Source organism: Eleutherodactylus coqui, chromosome 13, assembly GCF_035609145.1.
Source record: "Eleutherodactylus coqui strain aEleCoq1 chromosome 13, aEleCoq1.hap1, whole genome shotgun sequence".
Lineage (NCBI taxonomy): Eukaryota > Metazoa > Chordata > Amphibia > Anura > Eleutherodactylidae > Eleutherodactylus > Eleutherodactylus coqui.
The window spans coordinates 101,519,887-101,544,173 of record NC_089849.1 but is presented as its reverse complement, the minus strand read 5'-3'; the positions used below and the strand labels follow the sequence as shown (position 1 = coordinate 101,544,173).

Sequence of the window (24,287 nt, the reverse complement as noted above, 5' to 3'; positions counted from 1 at the left end):
TCATGTTTGATCAGTTTAGTTTTATTATATTCAGTGCTTTCAGTATTTCAGCCATTATCCTCCCCCCCCCCCCCCCCTCCCCAATGTTGAACCAGAGGAAGGTGATGTTCCCCTTTTAGAGGCAGAGCCCTTGCAGCTGTCTGATGGCTTCATTCTTTCTCCTGGTATTGATGTGACCGCGGTGTCCTCGGACATAAAGCAACATCTCGCTGACCAGCAGGACATTTGGTTAATTTTTAAATTGAACTTTCATATAAAAGTAAATATTCCTGCGGCTCCCGTTCAGACGTCCGTCAGCTCTTCGGATCATGTCTCCGTTGCTGCGACTCATCGCTGTGCTGTCTCTTATTGGTTACTCCGCAGCAGGAAAAGGTGCGTAATTATCATTAGTATGACTGTAGAGCCCCGGGGAGAATGCTTCACCTAAGATGCCATCCCTGCCCCTAACTTCATCTGTACCATGACTTTCAAATACTCCGTAACCACAAATATTGACTACAAGGGAAAATCATGGAGAAGAGTGGCGCAGTCACATGACGAAACATATTGAAGAGAAAGTCCAGATTATAGAGGTTGATGCGGGTCTTAAGACGGAGTGACGTGTCTAAGCCGATCACATGTGATCCTGTCTGCCGAGTGCATTGATCTAATTCTGTGATGTGTGATACTGTCAGCTGCGCTCATGTATCTACTTGCATCATGAGTGATACTCTTTGCTAAGCTATGTATCTAAGGCCAGGTTCACACAGGAGCGAGCGCATTTCTCCCGTGCAAATACGCTGTGTGTTTGGGCGGCTAAAATGCACTAACGCCAACATATTTAACCGGCTCCGGCGTGTTTTTGTCTGCGCACGTAAATAAATACGCAGTGATTTTTTTGCGTATATGCGCTACAAATATGCAGGTTTTCTGTGTATGTCGCGTGTATTTGCGCATGCCTATCAATTTCAATGAGCTCTTGTGCTGCGCCAATGCGCACAATAAAGAAGATGTTGCATTTTTTTTTCACGCGATTGCACATCGCATGAAGAGATACGCTCATAAGAATGAACCCATTGAACCCATTGAAATCACGTATCATGGCCGTGTGAACGCGCCCTAAGCCTATCATTTGTAGTATAGTGACTTTGGATTTGAGGTTCGCCCTCTTCACCCTGCAGTGTGCAGCCGACCGCGTCAGTTGGAGAATGCTGTGTTCAGGCCTGGGAGGGTTGTGTATAACCCACAAGATAGCGTCACGTACACCTGCGTCTCGGGATATGTGAAGGATTCTGGCAATGATAAGGCGGTATGCTTAGCGCTGGGCAGCTGGGAGCACGCCACCCTACGGTGCAAGCGTAAGTATAAAAATTCCATTTGTTTTCATACAAATCTCCACTAATTTACATACAGAATATTCACTAGACGAGACCCCTCCCCCTTATTAACATACATTACTCTATTGTTCTGATGATACAGGACAGCAGTGCCCAAAACCTGGCATCCTGGACAACGGGAAGGTACAATACAAGGAAATAACGTATCAGAGCGTCATCTACTTCTCGTGTCACGAAGGGTGAGTCAAACTGCGCATTATAGAGAGAATGCTATTGCGGTGTGCGTAACATGGCGTTTACAAAAGCGCAATATTCCCAAGAATGGCTGCAGACAGTGTCAAGCAATACAGTTAGAAGAGGGGCGTAAAAGTTATTAAAATAATAAAACTGAGACGAGACTAAAAAATGACAATGAAAACTAATATTCAGAATGTCCATAGAAGGTCTGGAAGTTGTATCAAAGGCCTCCTGCACACGGGTGGAAATTCCGCGGCGGGATTTCGCTGAATTTCCGCCCGTGGCCGCTGCCATAGGACTGCATTAGAAAATGCAATCCTAGGCAGGCGGACGCGATTTGTCCATGCAAAATCACGCATGGAAAACAAATCACAGTCCGCACAGAAACATCTCTCCCCGGCCGCAGGCTCCGCCCTGCGCATGTGCCGGCTGGCCGGCAGCCAGCACATCAAAGATCCGGAGTCGCGGGAGAGGTGAGACCCGCACTGGTCCCTGCAGGGCCGCGGGTCTGGTCCCGCTGCGAGAAAGCAAGATAAAAAATATATATATTTTTAAAAGTAGCAAAACAAAGATATATAAATTGTGGCATTGACGGAATTGTACTGACCAACAAAATATAATGCATGCACATAGATTTCACCCCGCTTAGGCTAGGTGCACACTACCCGTTTATGTGAGTACTGACTCGCATCGGACAGCAAACAGACACAGGTTCATGTGCCGTCCGGTTTACTCCCAGGCAGCATTAACATGTCTTATTTCTCATCCATGAAACAGAGGAATAGGGCATGCCATGAGGTTTTTCATGAAAACCATTGGTCCATGTGAAAAAAATGTCTACATGCATAGCCCTATAATGGACTGTGTGCTGTCCATGGATTAACAGGCAGCACACTAGTTTGCGGGGGGCATTAACATACAAGTTTTTCAGTACATGTATATTTTAATGATGCCATTTAACATACAATACAAAATCATCCTTCAAAAAAATCAAGTCATCATGCAGCTTTGTCAAAAGAGAAAGACGAGAGTTATGGCTCTTGAAAGGCGGGGATGAAAGATAATGGAAACCCCCAAAAATGGTTGTTACTTAAGGGCTTAAAACATTACTTGGGCGATCTTCAAGGGCAAAGGTTTCTGGAAATGGGCCAACAGGACCCTCTGGTCAAGGAATGACCTTGGCCGCGTCCTGTTGTCCCAAATTCCCTGAACCTATCTCGGGATTATCTTAAAATACAAGCGACAGGTGCTCATAGGGTGTTATAAGGTTCTTTATTTGCCCTCCTTTCTTCCAGTATTGGAGAACAGCAGAAGCAATTCTTCATAGGCCTGTACCCAACAAGAAAAACTCTCCTTCCACAAGTTTGAGATGTTTGTTATCCACAGAAAAGTACAACCGGCTTGATTACATTCAACCCCCCCCGAGTCTCGGCCCGTAGGTAACATCCCTCCTACTAGGTTCAGACTATCTCCCCTTAACATCTGGAAGAACAGGGTCTCGATCCACACCCAGGGAGGTTTGGGCAAAAGGTAAACACTGCCGAGTTTTTTTTAAAAAAAGGGGGGGGGGGGGGGGGGAGAGCATGATCAAGAAAGATTACATGTTAACATTGCCAGATTCCAATCTTTCCATTGTTTTGAGCAGTAGCTTCTAGTCTTAGCTCTCAAATATCACTGCATAATCACTGGATAATCACTGCAGCTAAATTCTATACATAAAAACTTTGCTTTTTACTGGTCCCCTGGAAGACAATTCAAGAGGTCAAGAGCATGACTCCACCTAGAGCCGGTCAACCCACCAAACAAAGTACTCAGGGAGAATGACCTTTGTAAGAGAGGTGACCAAGAACCTCACTGCGACTAAGCTCCAAAGATCCTGTGTGCAGCCTCCACCAACCTAGGCTTTATAGCAGAGGGACCAGAAAGAAGCCTCGCCTCAGCAAAAGACATATGAAAGCCCTTCTATAGTTTGGCAAAAATCACCTAAAGGACTCTCAGACTGAGAAACAAGATTCTCTGGTCTGATGAAACCAAGATTGACCTTTTTGGTCTCAATTCTATGCATGATGCCTGGAGAAAACCAGGAGCCGCTCATCCCCTGCCCAATACCATCCCTAGAGTGAGGCCTGGTGGTGGGGGCATGGTGCTGTGGGGTGTTTTCAGCAGCTGGGACAGGGAGAATGGTCAGGGTTGATGGAAAGATGAATGGGGCAAAGCAATGTATGTAATACTGGGCCTAGCTGTCAATAACCGTTTCAAATCGTGATCGCCCAGGAAAATTGACCAATAATGCCCCAGAAATTCTCATTTGGTCCACCTAAGCATCAAAAGTGTTGATATATCTTAGTAGTTTTTTTTTGCTTATTACCTTTAGGACAAGAGGCCATAAGACATTTTCTAGGATCATATTTGGCTCAATAGTAAGCTTTCATAAGGTGTTTCGTAGGATAACCTCTTTGCTTGAATTTTCCAAAAAGGTTATTACACTGTGATAAAAAGAGGTCTTTTTTGAACAATTCCTCCAGGCTTGTAAATATTGGCCTACTGGCATACCTCTCTTGAGAGCTGGTGAATGTCAGTTGTTTAACAAAAGAAAATTGTTGGTGGTCATAGGCTTATGACAGATTTCAGTTTGTATATTGCCATTATTATCAGTGAAGATAGTCAGATCTAGAAAGTTAATCATCTATGAAAATCAAAATGTCATCTATGTACCTACCCCAAAAAAGAATGTGATTAGTAAACGGTTCAAAGGATTTAGAGCTCGCATCACATCCACGCTGTCACTCTGGGTCAAATTCAAACCCATCCATTGTTTTCATCTTCGAGTCTGAACTCCCAATTTTCTTTTGGATAATTACTGTGACTAAATTCTGTACCCAAAATCTTTACTTTCTCCTGGTTCCCTGGAAGAAGATCCAGGAAGTCAAGACCAGGAACTTTGGTGATGTCATCTACATATGCTACCATCTTCAGAGCCACAAAGAGGCTCACTCAATGCTCCATAAGGAAAGGAGCAATCGAGAAAACATACAGTAGTGTGCTCAAAGGATTTTCCAAGCAGACCCTAGAGGCAATCTTAAAAGCATGGACAATCCAGCGATTCACAACAGAAAGCTTTCCACCCCTTGGCATAGAGTCAAATCCTGCAGAAAGACCATATCTCAAAGGATTAAAAAAAAGGTACTCATGATCAACCTGATCAAAAGCCTTTGCTTGATCCAGATTCAGCAGATATTTGTCCCACTGCCTACCGAACCCGAAGCACAGCAATTTAGGTGTGTTAGTGCAAATAAATCGATTTGGTATATCAGTGTTCCCCAACTCCAGTCCTCAGGGACCGCCAACAGGTCATGTTTTCAGGATTTCCTCCGTATTGCACAGGTGATGTAATTATTGTCAGTGCCTCAGACGTTGCCACAGGTGTTCTTACTATAGGATATCCTGAAAACATGACCTGTTGGTGGTCCCTGAGGACTGGAGTTGGGGACCCCTGTGCTATATGATATGCTTCTGGGGTCCAAATTTAGTTAGAGGATAGCCGAGCCCGGGAAATAACTTTTGATCACGTCCAGTTGTGTTGTGGTGAAAGTTATCTATTTATTGATTGACAGGCATCAGTTTTTATAGAGGCACTTGCTTTGATTACAATCATTCAAATTTATTATAATTAATTTATTACCATTGGTCGATAACACAAACAGAAATATGAATATGCAAGATAAAGAATTTAACATCTAAAATGCCAAACCAACGCATGCAGGCGCAGTAGAATCATACATGATTAGCTTCTCAGAACACAAGAGTACAGTAATGGTAAACAATAAGTTGCTTAGAGAGAAATGGGAGAACAGGGTGCTACGACCCGAGCCATTCAATCTAGGACCTTGGAATGTCCCTTTTTATTCTTTAATACGTTTCAGCAAATCTTGTTAAAGAAATGTACAAAGCATTGACAGACTATACCACAGAAAATGGAAGGATCAGAATATAAAATGGATAGGAAAATGGAGCCATATTCATTTCACTAACAGGTGCTACGACCTGGAACTCAGCAATTCTATGAAGGATAAAAATGTGGAGCAAATTACATAAACTTTTTAAACAGCACTTTTGCCAAAACCTGTTTTTATTGAGAATAGCATTGAGCCAGCAATTCTCATTTAGGCCGCCTGCAGACGAGCGGAAATCCCGCCGCGGGATTTCCCGCGGGATTTCCGCCGCTGAAAGTCTGCATAGGAGTGCATTACAATACGCACTCCTATGCAGACGGCCGCGGTTTGGCCGCGCGAAATCTCGCGCGGCAAACAAACCGCGGCATGTTCTAATTTTCTGCGGGGCACGCACTCACCCGGCCGCCGGCTACGGTCTGCGCATGCGCCGGCTGCGCGGCAGCCGGCACATCAAAGAGCCGGGGCCGCCAGGCGCGGGTGAGTACGCGCTCGTCCCTGCAGGCTCTGGGGTCGGATCGCGCGGCGGCCTTAGAGATAGATTTTTTTCCCCGGGTGACAGGATAATCAGGGCAGTACTTCTTAAGGACTCAGGTATTTATTACTTCTGTTAAGAAGAGAACCTAAATGTGTCTAGAATGTATCCACACTTTCAAGTGACTTTTCAGAATACAGTGTCAGCTGTAGGTACATTAGGAATAGCACTACTGCTGGCCATTATTGTATATGGAATTTTTCAGCAGTATCTCCCTTTGCATGTTCTATATAGAATGGTCAGTGTTCTCTGAGCTTGTGGGTGGAGACCAGCTGCTATAATGTTGCCCATACACTTTGTACAGAGAAGAGGAGAGTCTGCTCTCCCATCTCTCTGTAGCAAACTCTTTAAGTAACAGCAGCATGGGGGACATTATACAGAAGTACTGAGCAATGTAGCTGCAAATCCAGAACTAGGGTGAGATAAAACACTTACTAGAAGCTGCAGCCACAATCCTGTGTAAGTCTCACTTCCTCCCCCTTACCATCTCCATAGATTTCGATGAACAGCATTACATAGCAGCAAGCAAAGACTTACCCCTATTTCCTGTCATCTATCTAAGTGCATTGGTTGCTAGAGACCAATTTCACATGACAATGGGAAGTGACAGCACATTAGAAGAAAGTGACACCCCTATTGGCCAGCACTTTAGAGCCACTTTTCAACACAAAAATGTAATTTTAAGTAAATAGATTGATTTGCACTTTTGCTAGTTTTCACATAAGCACACGTTTGCTGAAATTGCAGTGCCCATTTAGAGGTCTTATAGAACTCAGATGTTAAGCCATCTGGACATGCAACTATGAGTCCATGTGCTGTGCAAGAGGTTGGATGCAAAAGGAAAAAAAACTAGTAGACAGATGCTGTCCCTGTGTTGTACAATAATCCCCACGCTCTGTATGCCCTACTCTCGTATGTCATATGTCAAGATGGATGAAATTAGGACATGTCGTTTTTTTTTCAAATAAACCTGAATCAGTGTCAAAAATACGCATGTGAATAGTTGGATTGGCTATAAATGGTCTGTGTCTGTGCAATGGACAGACAGCACATGGACCGTCTGAATGAGCCCTTAGGGAACATCCATCAGTTACACTTCATCCTCCCAGATCATCGCTGCCAAAATGTTGGGAGATGTCTACTCTATGCTCAGAAATGGCCTCAACCAGAGACTCTGTCATCTAGTCCCAGTTTATCTCCTTCCTTCCCTACAGAATCAAGTGGTATGATCTCATGACCCCCAGAATCACTAATCTGGGCCTTATCTAGGATCATGAACTGTCCCTCCCACCCAAGACTGCTTTACCCTCCATTGAAATCCTACAGTTCCTTTAACCCTTTCCAATCCACTGTCTGACGTCTGAAGACATTCTGATTGAAGGCTGTACAGCTCTGATGTCGGAAGACATCCGGCAGGGTATTCTTACTGTATATTACTGTCTGCTCTGTTGTCGGGGGCCTCAACAGCATGTCACATACCGCAGTACTGCCTCTAGCCAGCAGATGGTGCCATTGTATAATGGCAGAAAGAGAAAGCCCCCTAGAAAACCCTACATCCAAAATTGGATTGCAAAGGGTTAAGGGTTGGGCGAGCGGTATTTCTCATAATGTATGTCTATTAGGCTGGGTTTCCACACTGCAGTAACTGCGTGCATTCAAAACCCCTTCCATCCACAGCAGCCAATGGCCGCATGGTCTTGCTGGAAATATCGACAAGATTGTGCGGCCATTGGTTCCCCGGATGTGTAAGGCCTCCCTCACACAGGTGGTTTTGTACAGCATTTAGCGCTGCTTTTTCAGCAAAGAGCTAAACGCTGTACAAGGCTCCCATTCATTTCAATGGGGCTGCTCACACAGGGCTGAAAACGCAGCGTCTTTAACGCTGCGCTCTGACAGCGTAGCATGTTCTATCTTTGGCCGTTTTCAGCCCTGCGTTGCCCATTGAAATGAATGGGCAGCGGTTTTAGTGCTGCCGAAAATGCGGCACAACTTGGTACCGCGCGTTTGGCAGCGCTAACCACACCCTAGCTACACTGCCTGGGTCAAAAAAAAAATACTGACCCCGAAGGTGATGTTGCTGTCCTCGGCGGCGTCTCAGGACTGGTCAGCCTTCAGAGGAACTTCACTGGTAACGGAGATTCTAAATCCCTGCCTGATTGGCTGAGCGAATCAGAGCCAGGGCTGGATGCGTCCGATCACAGCCATTCATTCATTGGCTTCACCAGCTAGGTGAGTATTGATTTTCTTCTTTTATCATCAGCCTTGGCTGCGTTTTCAGCTGTGCTCGACACGCAGCCAAAGCGCTGGCATAACGCATGCCAGCGCTGCTGAAACCAGGCGGCATCTGCAGTAAACGCTGCTTTTCTGCAAACGCCTATGTGGGGGAGGCCGAAGGTTTTGAATACAACCTATTACTGAAATTCATCTATACACTGGCATAGCTTCAGTAAAGATTTACTTACTCAAGGGTCTTTCTCTAGGTCTAGTATAGGCTTACAACCAGAGCTTGTGACAATGGGGAGATTTCAGAAGAGCCTTGACACCTCCTTATTGATAATCTCCCACCACTCTGACTTAAGGTGCTTTTACACAGAACGAATATTGTTAGGATTCCCACGATGCAGCGAGAATCTGAAGATTATTCCTGTAAATGCATGGACCGACTGAACGACGAACAAAAAGTCGTTCACTTCATCGTTCTTCGTTCATTTTCTACATAACGTATCCTTCCATGTAAACCGGCAGTCATTCACGTATGAACTGCCTGCTTACTGTGAATGGAGGCGGGTGGGCCGGACCGATCCACAATCCAGCTCCACCTCCATTCACTACCTTGTTTCCCCGAAAATAGGTCCTATCCCGATAGTAAGACCCATCAGGTTTTCGGGGGAGGTTTGAAATATATGGCCTCCCCCGAAAATAGGACCTAGCTCAGATGCCCCCCCCCCCCAAATCAATACTCACTTGGTCCGTGGTGTCCCGATGGTCTCCGGCAGTGCTGCGGCAAACGGCTGATTCCTCCCAGTCTGCCTGCTCTGCTTCTGCTGATGACGGGGCTTTCAGTAGATGACATCACTGAATGGCTGTGATTGGCTCATCGAGCGCCGGCTGTGATTCGCTGCTGGCGCTGTGATTAGCCAATCACAGCGCTCCCTTTGCTGGAGGTGGGGTATTCAAAGCCCCGTCGCCATAAATAAGTTGAGCAGGCAGATGGGTAGAACACTTGCCGCAGCACCGCCGGAGACCATCAGTTAAATATAAGCCCCCCGAAAATAAGACACTGTGCCCTTTTTGGGGCAAAAAATAATATAAGACAGTGTCTTATTTTTGGGGAAACACGGTACCACGCCTCCATTCAGTCAGTTATTCGCAATAGGCAAAAAGGCCAATGAATACAATTCCTAACTAACAGAAATAAGAAAAAACAAAAAGCAGTCCAGTGCTATACAGTATGGCCCCTACTTGTGAACGTTCGCGTTACGAACTTCGCTACAAACGACCAGGTCTGTCTGTAAGTATGATGTAATTCTATAGCATTACATCATGCTGTGCAGCGATCAGACAGGCTTCTAGCGATCATGATTGTCCAGGAAAATTGACCAATATGGGCAAAACAAATTCTCATTTGGTCTGCATAGGCATCAAAAGTGATACATTTTAGTAGTTCTTTCCCTTATCACTATTAGGGCAAGAGGCCAAAAGAAGTTTTATAGGATCAGATTTGCCCGTTAGTAAGATTTCCTGAGGTGTCTTGCAGGATAACCTCTTCGCTTGAATTTTCCAAAAAGGTTATTAGGTTCAGATGAAAGAGGTCTTTTCTGAACAATTCCCACTGGCTTGTACATATTGGCCTACTGGTATACCCCTCCTGGGGGTTGAGGGTGGAGGCTGCAAGAAATTGTTGGTGGCTATAGACTAACGAAAGATTTCAGTTTGTATATTGCCATTATTATCAGTGGAGATAGTCAGGTCTAGAAGGTTAATCATCTATAAAAATCAAAATGTCATCTATGTACCTACCCCAAAAAAGAATGTCATTAGTAAATGGTTCAAGCAATTCAGAGTTTACTAACCACATTCTTTTTTGGGGTAGGTACATAGATGACATTTTAATTTTGTGGGATGGTGATGGTGTTTCTTTCCAACACTTGGTGCATGCACTCGATAACAATGAAAGAGGTATGAGGTTTACGGTTGACCTACAGTAGAAAATAAAGGGCCACTGGTGATTTTTAAAATTCATTCACTATGTAGCTACCCCCAGTCGGTCAGTATTACCTTGGTTAGTGGTTTCTTTCTGTCTGAAACTTCTGGCCTCTTTTTACTTAAATGGTCATGTGACCTCAGTCTTGACCAGCTCAGATCTGCTTGGGGGTCGTGGATTCATCTTGTAGTCAATTTCTCTGTCTCTATAATGCTTTTTCATGGATCTACTGTAGCAACTGTTTAAGGGGCAGGCAGGCATCCCTGTCACTGTTACTGATGATCACACAGCTCCTGTCACACAGTTATAATAGAGGAGATCACAGCTCATCCTTCTGGCTGTATAGATATGGTCTGCAGCTTATTTAGGTGAATACAGAAGGTAATGATAATTAAACTGCTCCCGCTGCAGACAAAAATGGCATAGCCTTAACTAATATTGAACCGATGCATCAAGAGATTGACTGAAAGTGAAATTAAAAAATCTTACCATAGATGTTGGCTGACAGGGCTGCACTGCAGGGAAGTGACTAGAATTTATAAAGTAGACTTCCAGAGTGTGACAGGCAATCAGGTGAGGGGGACAGGGATGGAAAAATGAGTTTTCGCCAGAGTGGCCCTTTAACTGCGATTCGGTATTACATAGAGAACGGAATCTAATCTTAGGGATCGTCTTGTTACATAGCTTCTTCTCTACCGCAATGCCTATAAAATCCAACTGGCTTACATCAGTGGATCTTGGCAGCTTTCCTTGCTAAACTGCTCATTCTGCCACATTGTAACTAAATCTAAGTCTTTTATTAATCCTGTGGACAATAAAGACTCATTCACATATATATGCCACATATTACACACACATTATTTGCTTGCGTAATATGCTGTGAATAGAACACATTTATTTCAATCGGTTCGTTCACATGAGTGTATTTTTTAACACAATGTACAATCCTGTCAAAGAATATACAGAATTACCTATCTTTGTGCGGATTATGCACTGTAAAAGCCCACTGAAATCAAAGGGGATGTGTAAATATACAAGAAACCTGCATATACGCTACGCCCTTATGCACAAAAATCACTGGCGCTTTCATCGGGTTTTTATGCACTGATTATTCGTGCACATAAAAATATAGCAGATATTCAGGAAAAGCATCGCTGCAGCGTATTTTATGCTGCTTATTCATGGACTGAAATATACATATACGAGAGGCTGCTGATAAGTCTTTGGCTTTGTGTTCTTTTTGGTTTCTATGGTAACGAATGTTACATCACATGAAAGCCTTATGTGTCTAATATATGTTATCGTGATCTCGGCACGCGGGAAAACAAAATGGCGGAGTCTAAGGCGATATTCACAGCAAATGAGAGCAGAGGAGTGATACAATTCTTGTTTTTGCAAGGAAAGTCCGCGAAGGATATTCATGGTGATATGTGGCAGACATTGGGGGATCAATGCCCTTCATGTTCTACAGTTATAGACTGGGGTGCAAAATTTAAAACGGGCCACTTCAGCACCAATGATGGGGAACGTCTTGGACGACCGAGAGAGGTTGTTGTTCCAGAGATCGTCGATGCTGCGCACAACCTCATACTGGAGAATCGGCCAATTTCAGCTAAAGGAATAGCAGACATCATGGGGATTTCTCGTGAACGTGTTTGTGTCATTATCCATGAACATTTGAACATGAAGAAGCGATCTGCAAAGTGGGTCCCCAAATGTCTGACAACAGATCAGAAAAGCATGCGAGTGAGAACTTCCCGGTCCATTTGTCAGCGTTTCCGGACTGATAAGAACTTCCTGGATCAACTGGTCACTATGGATGAGACCTGGATTTATTTGTATGACCCTGAAACCAAGGAGCAGTCAAAAGAGTGGAGGCACAGTGGTTCTCCTCACCCAAAGAAGTTCAGCCAATATGGTGATGGCGTCTGTGTTCTGGGATAAGGAGGGGTGCTGCTAGTGGACTACCTTCAAAATGGTTCCACCATCAATGCAAGGTATAACATTGAACTTTTGGACCAATTGATGGCAGCTCTGAAGGCCAAAAGGTGTGGCAAGCTGTCCAAAGGAATCTCCTTCCTGCAATACAACGCCTCTGCTCACACTGCACAGGAAACCACGGCAAAACTGGTGGAGCTAGGCTTCCATCTGGTTGACCACCCACTTTATTCACCAGATCTAGCTCCCTTCGACTATCATCTGCTTCCAAACCTGAAGAAACACCTCAAGGGGACCAAATTTCACACCATTTCTGATGCCATGGCTGCTACGGATGACTGGTTTGAGGCACAACCAAAATCCTTCTTTTTGCAAGGCTTACAGAACTTGGAATACCGATGTAAGAAGTGTGCTGGCATCAGTGGAGAGGATGTGGAAGAAATGTAAAGTTTCATCTTCCTATCTTGTTTCTTTCTGGGTAAAGCCAAAGACTTATCAGCAGCCCCTCGTACTCATGTAAATGAGCCCTAAGAAAAACAATAGCCATTCATCAGGGATCAACAGCCCTTCTGAAGTAATCCAGTGATTAGAACATGTAATGTTACACTCAGAGGTGTCCAGGCCCCTCTTGTACTCTCTTAGTGGGTTCTTCATCACCGCGCTTAATGTCCAAGAAAATATTTTGGTAAAACCTTCCAGGAGATGTATCTCAGGTCCACTAAGACACATGCGGATACTCTAATGCCAATGAACTTTAATGACGAACACAAGGGGGCATGTCAGCTCCTTGAAGTTTTGGGGTGTCTATCAGGTTAGATTAGGACCATGCAAGGGAAACCTTGAAAAGAAACGCCTTCAAGAAGAGGTCAGATGGACTTTTCACCTCAACAGTATGAGCCTGATTGGTCTTAACGAGGGCTTTTCTTTTGCAGCTTTCCCTTGACCTGTGTCCTATATTTTGGGGGCAGTAATAACACATTATGATGGCATCATTTTCATATGATATGTAGGTGATTATAATATAACTGATAAGAATCTAAGATGGGTACTACTGATGCGCTGCTCTCAGCCAAATGCTTATGTTGTGAATTAATAATTAGGCCAGCTTCACATAACTAGATTCCTATTGCGGAGTCCGCAATCAGTGTCTGCGCGAGGATCCGCAGCTAATCGTATGCATTAAAAGGAATGTACTTTCGTTTTTTCGCTCACATCTGCAGATACGAATTGCATGTTCCGTGAGCAGAGGAAAAAAAAAATCGCAACAGGCTCTAGGTTGCTGCGGACTTCACACGAATGGCCTCCATTGAAGTCAATAGAGGCCATCCGACCTGCAGCTTATATGCAATTAACATTGCGTATCGGCCATGAGTACTCGCGTCATTGCCTAGCGATGGCGTGGGAAATACAAATGCTGTAAAATAAAAATCTGTACTGCACATGACCGACGACGAGCACGCCGGGTACACGGATCGCCTTTCGGGGGTCACAGCCGGCCTCCGCTGCAGGATCCCGCATGCGGAATCAGTCTCACCTGTGTGAAGCCAGCCCAAGGCCCAATGCACACGAGCATATTTGCACTGTGGGATGCGTATTTGCCCCCCCGCAGCAAACACTGCCCATTGGACATGCTAAGCAAAACACTTTTCCATGCTCATGAGCAGTAATCAACTGCGATTTTTTTTTTGTTTTCTTTCCCCCCCCGCAGCATGTCTTAAAGGGGTTGTCCCGCGAAAGCAAGTGGGGGTATACACTTCTGTATGGCCATATTAATGCACTTTGTAATGTACATTGTGCATTAATTATGAGCCATACAGAAGTTATTCACTTACCTGCTCCATTGCTAGCGTCCTCGTCTCCATGGTGCCGTCTAATTTCAGCGCCTAATCTCCCGATTAGACGCGCTTGCGCAGTCCGGTCTTCTCCCTTCTGAATGGGGCCGCTCGTGCCGGAGAGCTGCTCCTTGTAGCTCCGCCCCGTCACGTGTGCCGATTCCAGCCAATCAGGAGGCTGGAATCGGCAATGGAACGCACAGAGCCCACGGTGCACCATGGAAGAAGACCTGCGGTCCACCGTGGGTGAAGATCCCGGCGGCCATCTTCGCAAGGTAAGTAAGAAGTCACCGGAGCGCGGGGATTCAGGTAAGTACTATCAGTTTTTGTTTTTTTTTTAAACCCCTGCATCGGGTTTGCCTCGCGCCGAACGGGGGGGCTATTGAAAAAAAAAAAAACCCGTTTCGGCGCGGGACAACCCCTTTAATCTAGTCCAAGCCTCACACGGACGGCTTCCACTGCAGTCCTGGTGTGATTTTTTTTTTTTTTACATGGCCAAGAATCATCCGTCTGAATGAATGCATTGGAATCCAGTGCCAAGGATGGTTGCTGTTTTCCCCCGATTTTTTGAGCCTATAAATGGTCATTTGAATAATGCCTTAGTAATAGATTTTTGGTGGCCTATAGCAAACCCCTATGAAGATTTTATTATTGCCTTTCCCTCCACGTATCTCTACCCATAGAGACATGTTCATTTCACTGACATAGATCTTCCCGTAGGGGATTTTAGCTAGAACTTTACATAAAGACAAAGCCCTCCCCATTTCCAGTTTCCACAATTCCTTTTGAAGAGACTGCAATCCTGTAAATTAACCGCCCAGACACAACTTTCATCCAGTCATGTCTCAGTTATTCCTACTGTCCTATTTTTCCTCAGGCATTATTACGTCCAGTTGAACTTTATTAGTCAGACTTCTAACATTAGTAACCATGTAATTTAGTGGTTTTTGGTTATTTTTTGTTTTTTAAACATACATGTATTATATGTATATATATTAAAAGTACATATATTACATACACCACACAGTGGGGAGAGAGATTATACTGTGGGAGGAAAAAGATATGCTTAGGGTGGCAATATGTACTACGTGGGTCAGTGTTCATTTGTGCTATGGGCTTGGTTCTGGTGCCTTATTTATGTCACAAGTTGGTTTCTGGTACTGTATTTATGTTATGATGGGTTGCTACTCAAGGGACAATGCCATGTGCTTGTCCCCAGGCTAAAATTGAGGTACTTTCAAAATAAATAAATTGCTCTTGTTCTGCAAAGCTTGCAAAACACTAGGAAGACAACATCTTTACTGTTGGCCTTTAGATTGGACCTTGACCTGTTAATTAGGTAATGGATATTTACTAAAACTAGTTGAGTACCCTGCTCTGCACTGTCTCTCTGGTTGCCTTGCCCACAGTCCTTAGCTTAAACACTCCTCCGACCTTATAACCATTTTCTTTGCAATAACAGCTTCATCCTCTTAATTGAGATGCAGCAAATGAGTCAGCCCATGAACCCAAACACAGCTTTCCTATACCAGCTTGTGAGCCCAATGTGCATTAGAACCACCCAACTCTTCCCCAACATCCACTGTATTATATTGATTGGGAAGTTAGATTTCAGCTGCTCAATCCTTTTGTTCTCAGAAGATAAACCATTATTGTGTGCCTTGTAATGCAGCAGATGGAGGTAGAGAGTTCTGTGGCCCCAATGCACATTAGATAATCATCTGATTCTGTTGGCTTAAGAGCTGGTATTAGCTTTCAACTGCTCAAATCCTTTTATTCTCAGATGATAGGCCAGTGCCTGAAGTGTCTGGCAGTGACTTTCTCTCCTCCCTGCATTTACAACACAAGGACACTCGGCCGAGTTAAACCGTCATGTTATTAGGGGTTTCGGGTGAGATAGCAGTCAGCGAAAAAAGCATTCAGTTGACAACTAACTACAATGTATAAGTAGCCTAAGGGTGCGTTCACATGAGCGCATAAACGACGCTTTCTAGCTCTGGTCATGATCGCCGAAAAACGCTCTTTCCGGCGATTATACGCTGCGCACGTGCGAACGTAAATACGCCTACGCTCGTGTGAACGCACCCTAAAGCTGGGCTCACACGAACGGGTTGGATTCCGCTTGCGGGAGGCGTGCAGCGTATTCCTTCTGTGAGCCCGGCTGGTGACCCTGCGTACCTCATTAAACGGTATTGCGTATGACCGCGGAGGCTAGCGCAGTACAGTTTAATTTTTTGTTTATATTTCCCGCTTTGTGAGGACACGGGTACCCGCAGCCCATAGGCAATGTTAGTTGTGTAGGGCATGCAAGTCGGACGCATCCAAAAGTAGATTGGCAAAATAGAGCATGCCGTGATTTTAATTCCACTTGTGGAATACGCAATTCGTATCCTCAAGTGTGAAGGAAAAATCAAAAGCCTTACAATGCCCGCGTTTTACCGCTAATCATCCGCACAAACAGTGATCACGGAATCCGCAACACAAATCCGGTCACGTGAGGCCAGCCTTAGGCCTCATGTCCACGGGGAAAATCAGGCCCGCTACGGATTCTCCATGGAGAATCCATAGCGTGTCCCTCCTGCCCCGCGGACATGAGCGCTGAAAATAAGAATAAATAAGAATAAACTTACCCGAAGCGGACCGGTCTTTTCCTCTTCGCGGCCGGATCTTCTTTCTTCGGCTGGCGGATGTGCTCGGCACGTCGGCGGCGTGCCGCGCGCATGCGCCGGGCACATCCGCCGGGCCGAAGCAAGAAGATCTGGCCGGTCCGCTGCGGGTAAGTTATTCTTATTTTAGGTCTCCCGCGGATCCGGACGGCTGCCATAGGCTTCAATAGAAGCCGGCGGGAGCCGTCCCCGCGGGAGACCCGCACGAAAATGGAGCATGTCCGGATTTTTTCATGCTCTATATTTTTTTTTATTCCCTTTTATTGACCATCCGCGGGTATTTATCTACCCGCGGGTGGTCAATGCATCCCTATGGGATGCGGATCTGCGGGCGGGAGAAGAGTTAAAATCCGCTGCGGATTTTAATTCTTCTTTTCCCCGTGGACATGAGGCCTTAGGCTCTGTTTAAACGGGGTTTCAGGCTCCATCCCAGAATTCCATCGGAATCTCTGAAAACAAAATTCAGACAGAACTCTGGAATGGAGCTGTAGGTCAGAAGCTAATGAGGTCTCAGTTTCAGCGGGTCTTCATTCCTTTCCAGTATTTATAATGGACAGAAAAACGTAGCAGACCACACTTTTCTGTCCGGCACAAATGCCAGAAATAAACGGAAATCTGCTGTAACAAAGATCTTATTAAAAAGATGAGATACAATGACTCAGCAGACAGTATCACACATGATAAGCTACAGACACTCTGTCATCAGCTTTTTGGACCCCTCTCTGATGGCAGCACAAGGCAGTGACAGTCAGTGATATCTCTGCTGTGTGGGTCTGTGCAGTAGTTATGGAGAAACTTGCCTTTTATCATTAGCAGCACATGCACTGAGGACTACCTAAAGTAGTCCTTGATATTCCCAAGCTGCAGGCTAGCTCCACCCACCCTGCCCTCCAGCCACTGATTGACAGCTGTCTGCCTATTACTGTGCATAGAGAGTGAGCTGCCAATCATTGGGCGTGGTGGGTGTGACCAGCCTGCAGCTCATGAATATGCAGGACTATTTCTGGGTGCTACAAATAAAATGCAAGTTTCTCCAAAACTCCTGCACAGATACATACATATCACAGACATATCACTGGAATCAGTGTGACGGGCACTACCCTACAGTGCACTTGCTGAGGGCTGCAAAAACATAGTGACAGATTCCCTCTAAATACAACAGCTAAGGGGACAGTATCACGCATGTCAGAATTAAATATATTGGCTCAGCAGACAGTATCACACATGATAAGCTTAGATACATTTTATTAGATACTGTTACAACCATGTCTATGCCATACAATCAGTAATTCACAGTTCTAGTAGACGCCATAGCAGTGAGTCGCCACCTATACCGGAAACATGACACATGTAAAAACTCTCAAATTACCCCAAGATCGGACATTCCCGGCCTCTTCTGTAAACCCACAAATATTGCAAGTCCTTTCCCTGATGGCCTCACAGATTAGTGGTAATTTCAGCTGCTGCCGCTGTACACGCCGGTAAATGAAATTACCGATAAGTGAGGAAGCCGCTGCTGTGTATTTTGAAGCCATTACTGTCCATTACTGTAAATTATGTAGGAAAGTAATAATTACCGCTGCTCCACCCTGGAGGGGCAACTAGGGACATGGTCATGTGACTTACACTGACTTTATATAATACAAAGTTCAGTTCTGCTTGCTTGCCTCTAGGGGGAGGGGCTACAGGTAAGCAAAAAAAAGCACTTATTTTTCTGTGATACATAGTAGCAAACCCTCAGCTGTGTGAGCAGGAGTAGGTCACTACAGATTATAAATCTTTACATAAAAAGGTGTTTTCATTTACTGACAGCAAGCAGAGGTTGTGACAGTTGTAGAACTAGCCCTTTAAGGCCTCATGTCCATGGCATGCACGGATTCTGAGTGCGGAATCACGCACACAATCCGCCTGGGCCCGCGGCCATGGACAGTTCTCTTACCTGTTCGGATGTGGTGCGGGTCTCCTGCTTTCCAGACGGATCTTCTTTCTTCTGCTCGGTGGATGCGTGCCGGCACGCCGGCTGACACGCCCTGTGCATGCGCAGTGCTTTTATTTCTACATTTCCTGCAGATCTGCGGCACGTCCACAGTGTCATCTGCGGGTGTGCTGTGGATCGGACGGCCTCGAAGCCGTCCATGCGGGAATCTGCATAAATTGGAGCATGTTGCGCTTTTTTTTCAGTGCATGTGATCCGCACGCCAAAAAAAAGACACCTGCATGCTATTAATTGCTTTGCGGACGCTAATGCATCTCTATGGGTGGCTTGATTTGCGGATCTCCTGCATAGGTTCTGCAAATCAATCCGCCTGTGGACATTGGGCCTAACACTACTAGCACCACTAGGAGCGCTGTAGGTAATCACTTACCTGTTTGGCTCTGTATATTATTTTAGCCTTTTCTTTTGTCTCGTTGATTAACCCCTTGACTTATTGCTTCTTGTTCCAGGTATAGAATACGTGGCGCCAATGAAAGCGAATGTTTGGCAAGTGGTGCCTGGAGTGTTGCTTTCCCAGTCTGTGAGAGTAAGTCCAAATCCAAATGCCAGAGTCAGGGGTACATGGAGGCAAATGCTATACATACCTAGCAGTCTTGGCAGCGCTGAGCACCCTAGAAGCCCTGCTCTATAGATCAGGGGTCCCCAACTCCAGTCCTCAGGGACCACCAACAGGTCATGTTTTCAGGATATCCCATAGTAAGAACACCTGTGGCAATGTCTCAGGCATCGACAATAATTTCATCACCTGTGCAACACTGAGGAGATCCTGAAAACATGACCTGTTGAGGTCCCTGAGGACTGGAGTTGGGGACCACTGCCATAGATTACTGACATTTTCTGGTTGTTTCCCCTTTAAGAGGTGGCTTGTCCTTATCCTGAGATACCGAGGATGGGGCTACTGGACTTCTATAAGCCCCAAGAAGTGAACGTCTCTTTCTACCTGGATGTGGTGCGCTACCACTGCAAGCTGGACTACGTACTGATTGGGAGTGAGAATGCAACGTGCAGCGCCAACAGCACCTGGAGCCACGTCCCTCAATGCCGGGGTACGATCCTGTTGGGACTAAGTGCTCTATTCTGGGAAAGCTGAGTGACAAGCAATATGGCTGCCAATTGACCTGCAGAAGTTATCAACCAGCTTATGGGAAAGCTCTCTGGAGATGGTGATTAGCCAGTCAGGAGCCTCGCACAGCTGAATGAAAGATGTGCAAGCTGCATTGGTGGTTCTTCACAGAAGCTTTTAATCTGCTTCTCTAAATAATGTAATTAGGCAGATCTGACATTCAGGAGCTTGGGAAAGCTGGATGACAACCAATATGGCCATCTCTTAGACCCAAGAAGGGCTGGCATAAAGCCTTCCCAAACTTCAGGAATCCAAGAAAATTGGGTAAAATCTTTGTGGCAGCTGCAATGGCACCCAGCTTTTCCAACAACAAGTATAACTACTGGATGGGATTTATGATTCTAAGAGAAATTATTCCTTTTCCGTAGATGTAAAATGCCAGCGTCCAACGGAAATTACCAACGGGTACATGAGCTTTGCCCCTTATCGGAAGTACAACTACAAGGAGGTGGTCACATATGGGTGTAACCCGCCGTATGCGTTGGTAGGCTCCCGCACTTCATACTGCGATAAAGATGGAGAATGGACCCAGAAGCCGCTCTGCCAGGGTAAGATCGCCGATCCCGATGTACCCCATACCCGCCGTCACTGCCCAGCACTCAGGGCATGCTATGACAATGACTACGAGGGCGCTCAATCACAGAAGAGAATACCGGCACCAACTTACAAAAAAGGTGCGCAGACCAACTAACGTGATGTTCATTGTTACAGCCCCATGTGACGTGCCCACGCCAAAGGCCAACGTCCTGCACAACGGGCGGAAGACGCGCGTGGATGAGATTTCCAGGCAGGAGATCCAACATGGAGACATCATCACCTACTACTGCAAGAACAAAGACGAGAACTGCGCCTACACCATACAGAGCCAGTGTGACAATGGGAACTTCACCGTACCCGCCTGCTACAAAAGTAAGTGCCCCCACTGTATACTGGACTCCCTGTTTGTTCCTAGACAAGTTGGGTGACAAAATGACTACAATTACCACAGACATTGTCACCCAGCTTTCTCACAATCCTGATTTACAAATCTGCCTAGTTATAGAATACAATGTCCCTTGCATCAGTTTTATTGTAGAATCGGGCAGGTTTCACACGGCTGAAAAAATCGCGCAAGATTTTTGTGCTGCGAGACGCACAAATATAAACCCCATTCTTTTGAGAGCGGTCATGCACGAGCCATTTCTTTTTTTTTTTTCCTGCATCAAGGTGCGGGAAAAAAAATGCAGTATGTCCTATCTTTGGGTGTTCCCTCAGAACGCCTGGCATCACCCATTGTTTTCAATGGGATTGGTACTGCATTGCGCGGCGTGCGAGGGGCACGCGAGTTTGATGCGAGGTTTACACATTGAAAACAATGGGAAACACTCCGTGATCCTCCACCGCAGATACTTCCCCGAAGTGATGCAAGGCAGTTTTAACACAAAAACACCTCGCATCCTCCAAGTCATTGCATGTTGGCGAGCGCGGTATCAGGCTGAGATTCACGTTCCGATATTGTACTCTCCCGTGTGAAATTAGCCTCAGAGCTCTTTCACATGAGCGTATATCAGCCGCATTTTCATGGCTGGCGGATAAACGCTATCCATCGGATGCATGGTTTCCAATGCATCAGTTCAGATGGGCGTATTCCCAATGCGTAAAAACGACCGCCGGCAAACATAACTCGTACGTTTTGCATTCCAGACAGAAAAGAGAGGTCTGAAACTATCTTCATCTGGAATATGATGGCGGTTGCCATAGACTCCTGTGGCCAATGACAGCTGCCGGAGAAGGGAGGTTGGAGGGAGTTTAGCAGCGAGACTGCTAAACTCCCTTCCCCTTCTCTTCCCCTCTCCGCACCTTGCCGGCTGTCTGCAATGGGATGGGGCGGGGGCTAGTGTGCTAAAGTCCCGCCCCCTCCCTCTTGTCGGCAGCACCCATAGGCTGGAGCCGAGAGGGGAAAGGGACTAGCTCTGCTAAACTCCCACCCCCTTCCCTTGTCATAAGCTAGCAGCAGGCGGATAGGCAGCGGGAAGCGGGTTGGAGTTTAGCAGGGCTAGTCCCCCCCCCCCCTCCTCTCCGCTCCACCTTATGGGAGCTTCCGTTAAAATGAGATTTTTTATTTCTTTTTTTCCCGGCCGCACTGTGGCCGTGACATGGCCAGCTGAAGACGGTCGCACCCGTCTGAATGAAGCCTCAGGCAGATTTACCAATCAGGCGTCTGGGAAAACTGGATGACAGCTAATATATCCACATAAACGTACCGGAGACTATCACTAGGCTTTTCCCGAATCCTGAATAGCAAGTCTTTCACATATGTGGCACAGATGGGCTAGAATGCGGCAACGTCTCTTTGTAACACGCGCTCTAGCCGCTGTGGCGTGGGATTCTGATGCGTACCATCAGGCGGTGGCGGTTAATCGGGCGCTGATCGTGGACTGGGGAGATGACTCTGAAGTGATTACTCTGTAGTTCTATGAATAATGAATAGAGATGATAATTATCCCCTCCACGCCCTTTAATAATAATAATAATAATAATCTTTATTTGTATAGCGCCAACATATTCCGCAGCGCTTACATAGACGGGGGAATACAGAAAGACAAAATACAAACATTACAGAACCGCGGTTACATAGTAATCAGTTGATGGAAACAATAGGGGTGAGGGTCCTGCTCCAACGAGCTTACATACTACAAGTAATGGGGTGATACAGAGGGTAAAGGGGCTGGAGATGTGCACAGTATGGCGAGGTGGAGAGTGAGCGATGCTATACACATAGACAATGGTCAGACATTTAGCCGTGTGACGGCAGAAACGGTGTGACTGCAGGAGCGGTTTATGATGGCTAGCAGGGATTGCAGTCAGTAGGTCAGGGAGCATGTTATCAGGCGGAGTACAGAGAGGTTTGTTTAGGGAATGTGGTATGCCTCCCTGAAGAGGTGCGTTTTTAGAGCACGCCTGAAGTTCTGCGAGTCCTGGATTGCTCGGGTAGCCTTTGGTAGTGCGTTCCAGAGGACCGGTGCTGCTCTGGAGAAGTCTTGGAGGCGGGAATGAGAAGTTCGAATTAAAGGGGCGCTCAGTCTGGTTTCATTAGCAGAGCGGAGAGCCCGGGCTGGTTGATGGATTGAGATGAGGGAGGCAATATAGGGTGGCGCTGTACTGTGGAGGGCTTTGTGGATGAAGGTAGCGAGTTTGAATTGAATTCTGTATTTAACGGGCAGCCAGTGCAGTGACCGGCACAGGACAGAGGCGTCCGAGTAGCGGCTGGACAGGAAGATGAGCCTGGCTGCCGCATTCAGGATGGACTGGAGAGGGTAGAGTCTGGTGCAGGGGAGGCCGATCAGCAACGAGTTGCAATAATCGAGCCGGGAGTGGATGAGGGCGACAATAAGCGTTTTTAACGTCTCCACACTGAGAAAAGAGCGGATTCTTGCGATGTTCTTGAGGTGCAGCTGACATGTTCGGGCCAGAGATTGGATGTAGGGGGCAAAAGAGAGATCAGAGTCAAATATGACCCCAAGGCAGCGGGCGTGTTGTCTAGGAGTTATGGTGGCACCACACACTGAGATGGAGATGTCAGGATGAGGTCGGTTAGTGGAGGGTGGAAATACCAGTAAGTCAGTTTTAGAGAGGTTTAGTTTTAGGTAGAGAGAGGACATGGTGTTAGAGACAGCGGACAGACAGTTAGTGATGTTTTTCTCCGGCGCTCCCCACAGAGTGCTGCGAATCGCTGCAGTTATTAATGTAGTTGGTGCCCGTCCCTCTGCAGCGATAACGGATTTACAACCTGTTTTCTTCTCTTACAGAACCCGGACTCTTCTCAGTATTTTCAAGTGACCCGTCAAAGATGACGCCATGTCCGGAGGAGCAGCAGCGCTCAGTATGATGCCAAGTGAGAACGACGTGAAGCTGTGATAATCTGTAATAATTCTATAAAGATCTACAAGTCAACATTATTGTCTCTACATTATTGTAAGCCGCGCACAAGATCTCCTGAAACACTCTGTACTGCTGCGGACCCCGCTCCTTCCACTAGGTGGCTTAAGCCCTAAACAGACAAACATGTTTGCGCACGTTTTTGCGGGCATAAAACTCACGTCCGCAAAACGTGACAAAGCAAACCCATTGATTTCAATGGGTTCATTTTCATGAACGTGTTGCACGCAATTTCTGCATGCAAGAAAAGATAGGTTTTGCCCTATGTTTCTGCGTGTCATGCAGAAAGCTGCCAGAGAAGTCTATGGAAGGTTAAGAAAAATCAGGGGAAAACTCAGGGAAAAAAATGACCCAGAGGAGAAGCGTTTTTAACCGCTTCTGCCTTCTCCTTTCCCGGGTACATGGCACTCAATGAGCACCATGTACTAAGAAGTTGAAGTGTTTCTTCCACTGTGTGACCCGGGGATCACGTGACCCCCTGTTACAACAGAGCTGCAGGGTCCGAGCCATCCCAGAACAGCTCTGCCAGTGACTATTGTCACTGCAGGGGGTTGTTTTTCCTCTAACTGGGG

General features: G+C 46.1%; 1 protein-coding gene across 1 annotated transcript; it reads left to right on the top strand.

The window, feature by feature from the left end:
* Nucleotides 1–298: 298 nt before the first annotated feature.
* On the top strand, nucleotides 299–23,724 carry APOH (apolipoprotein H). Its single transcript, XM_066586438.1, has 8 exons — nucleotides 299–372; nucleotides 1,161–1,337; nucleotides 1,459–1,555; nucleotides 19,124–19,200; nucleotides 19,532–19,720; nucleotides 20,166–20,345; nucleotides 20,509–20,706; nucleotides 23,586–23,724. Exons 1-8 carry the CDS (start codon nucleotides 309–311, stop codon nucleotides 23,663–23,665), a joined length of 1,062 nt encoding a protein of 353 aa, XP_066442535.1. The 5' UTR covers nucleotides 299–308; the 3' UTR covers nucleotides 23,666–23,724.
* Nucleotides 23,725–24,287: the final 563 nt, after the last annotated feature.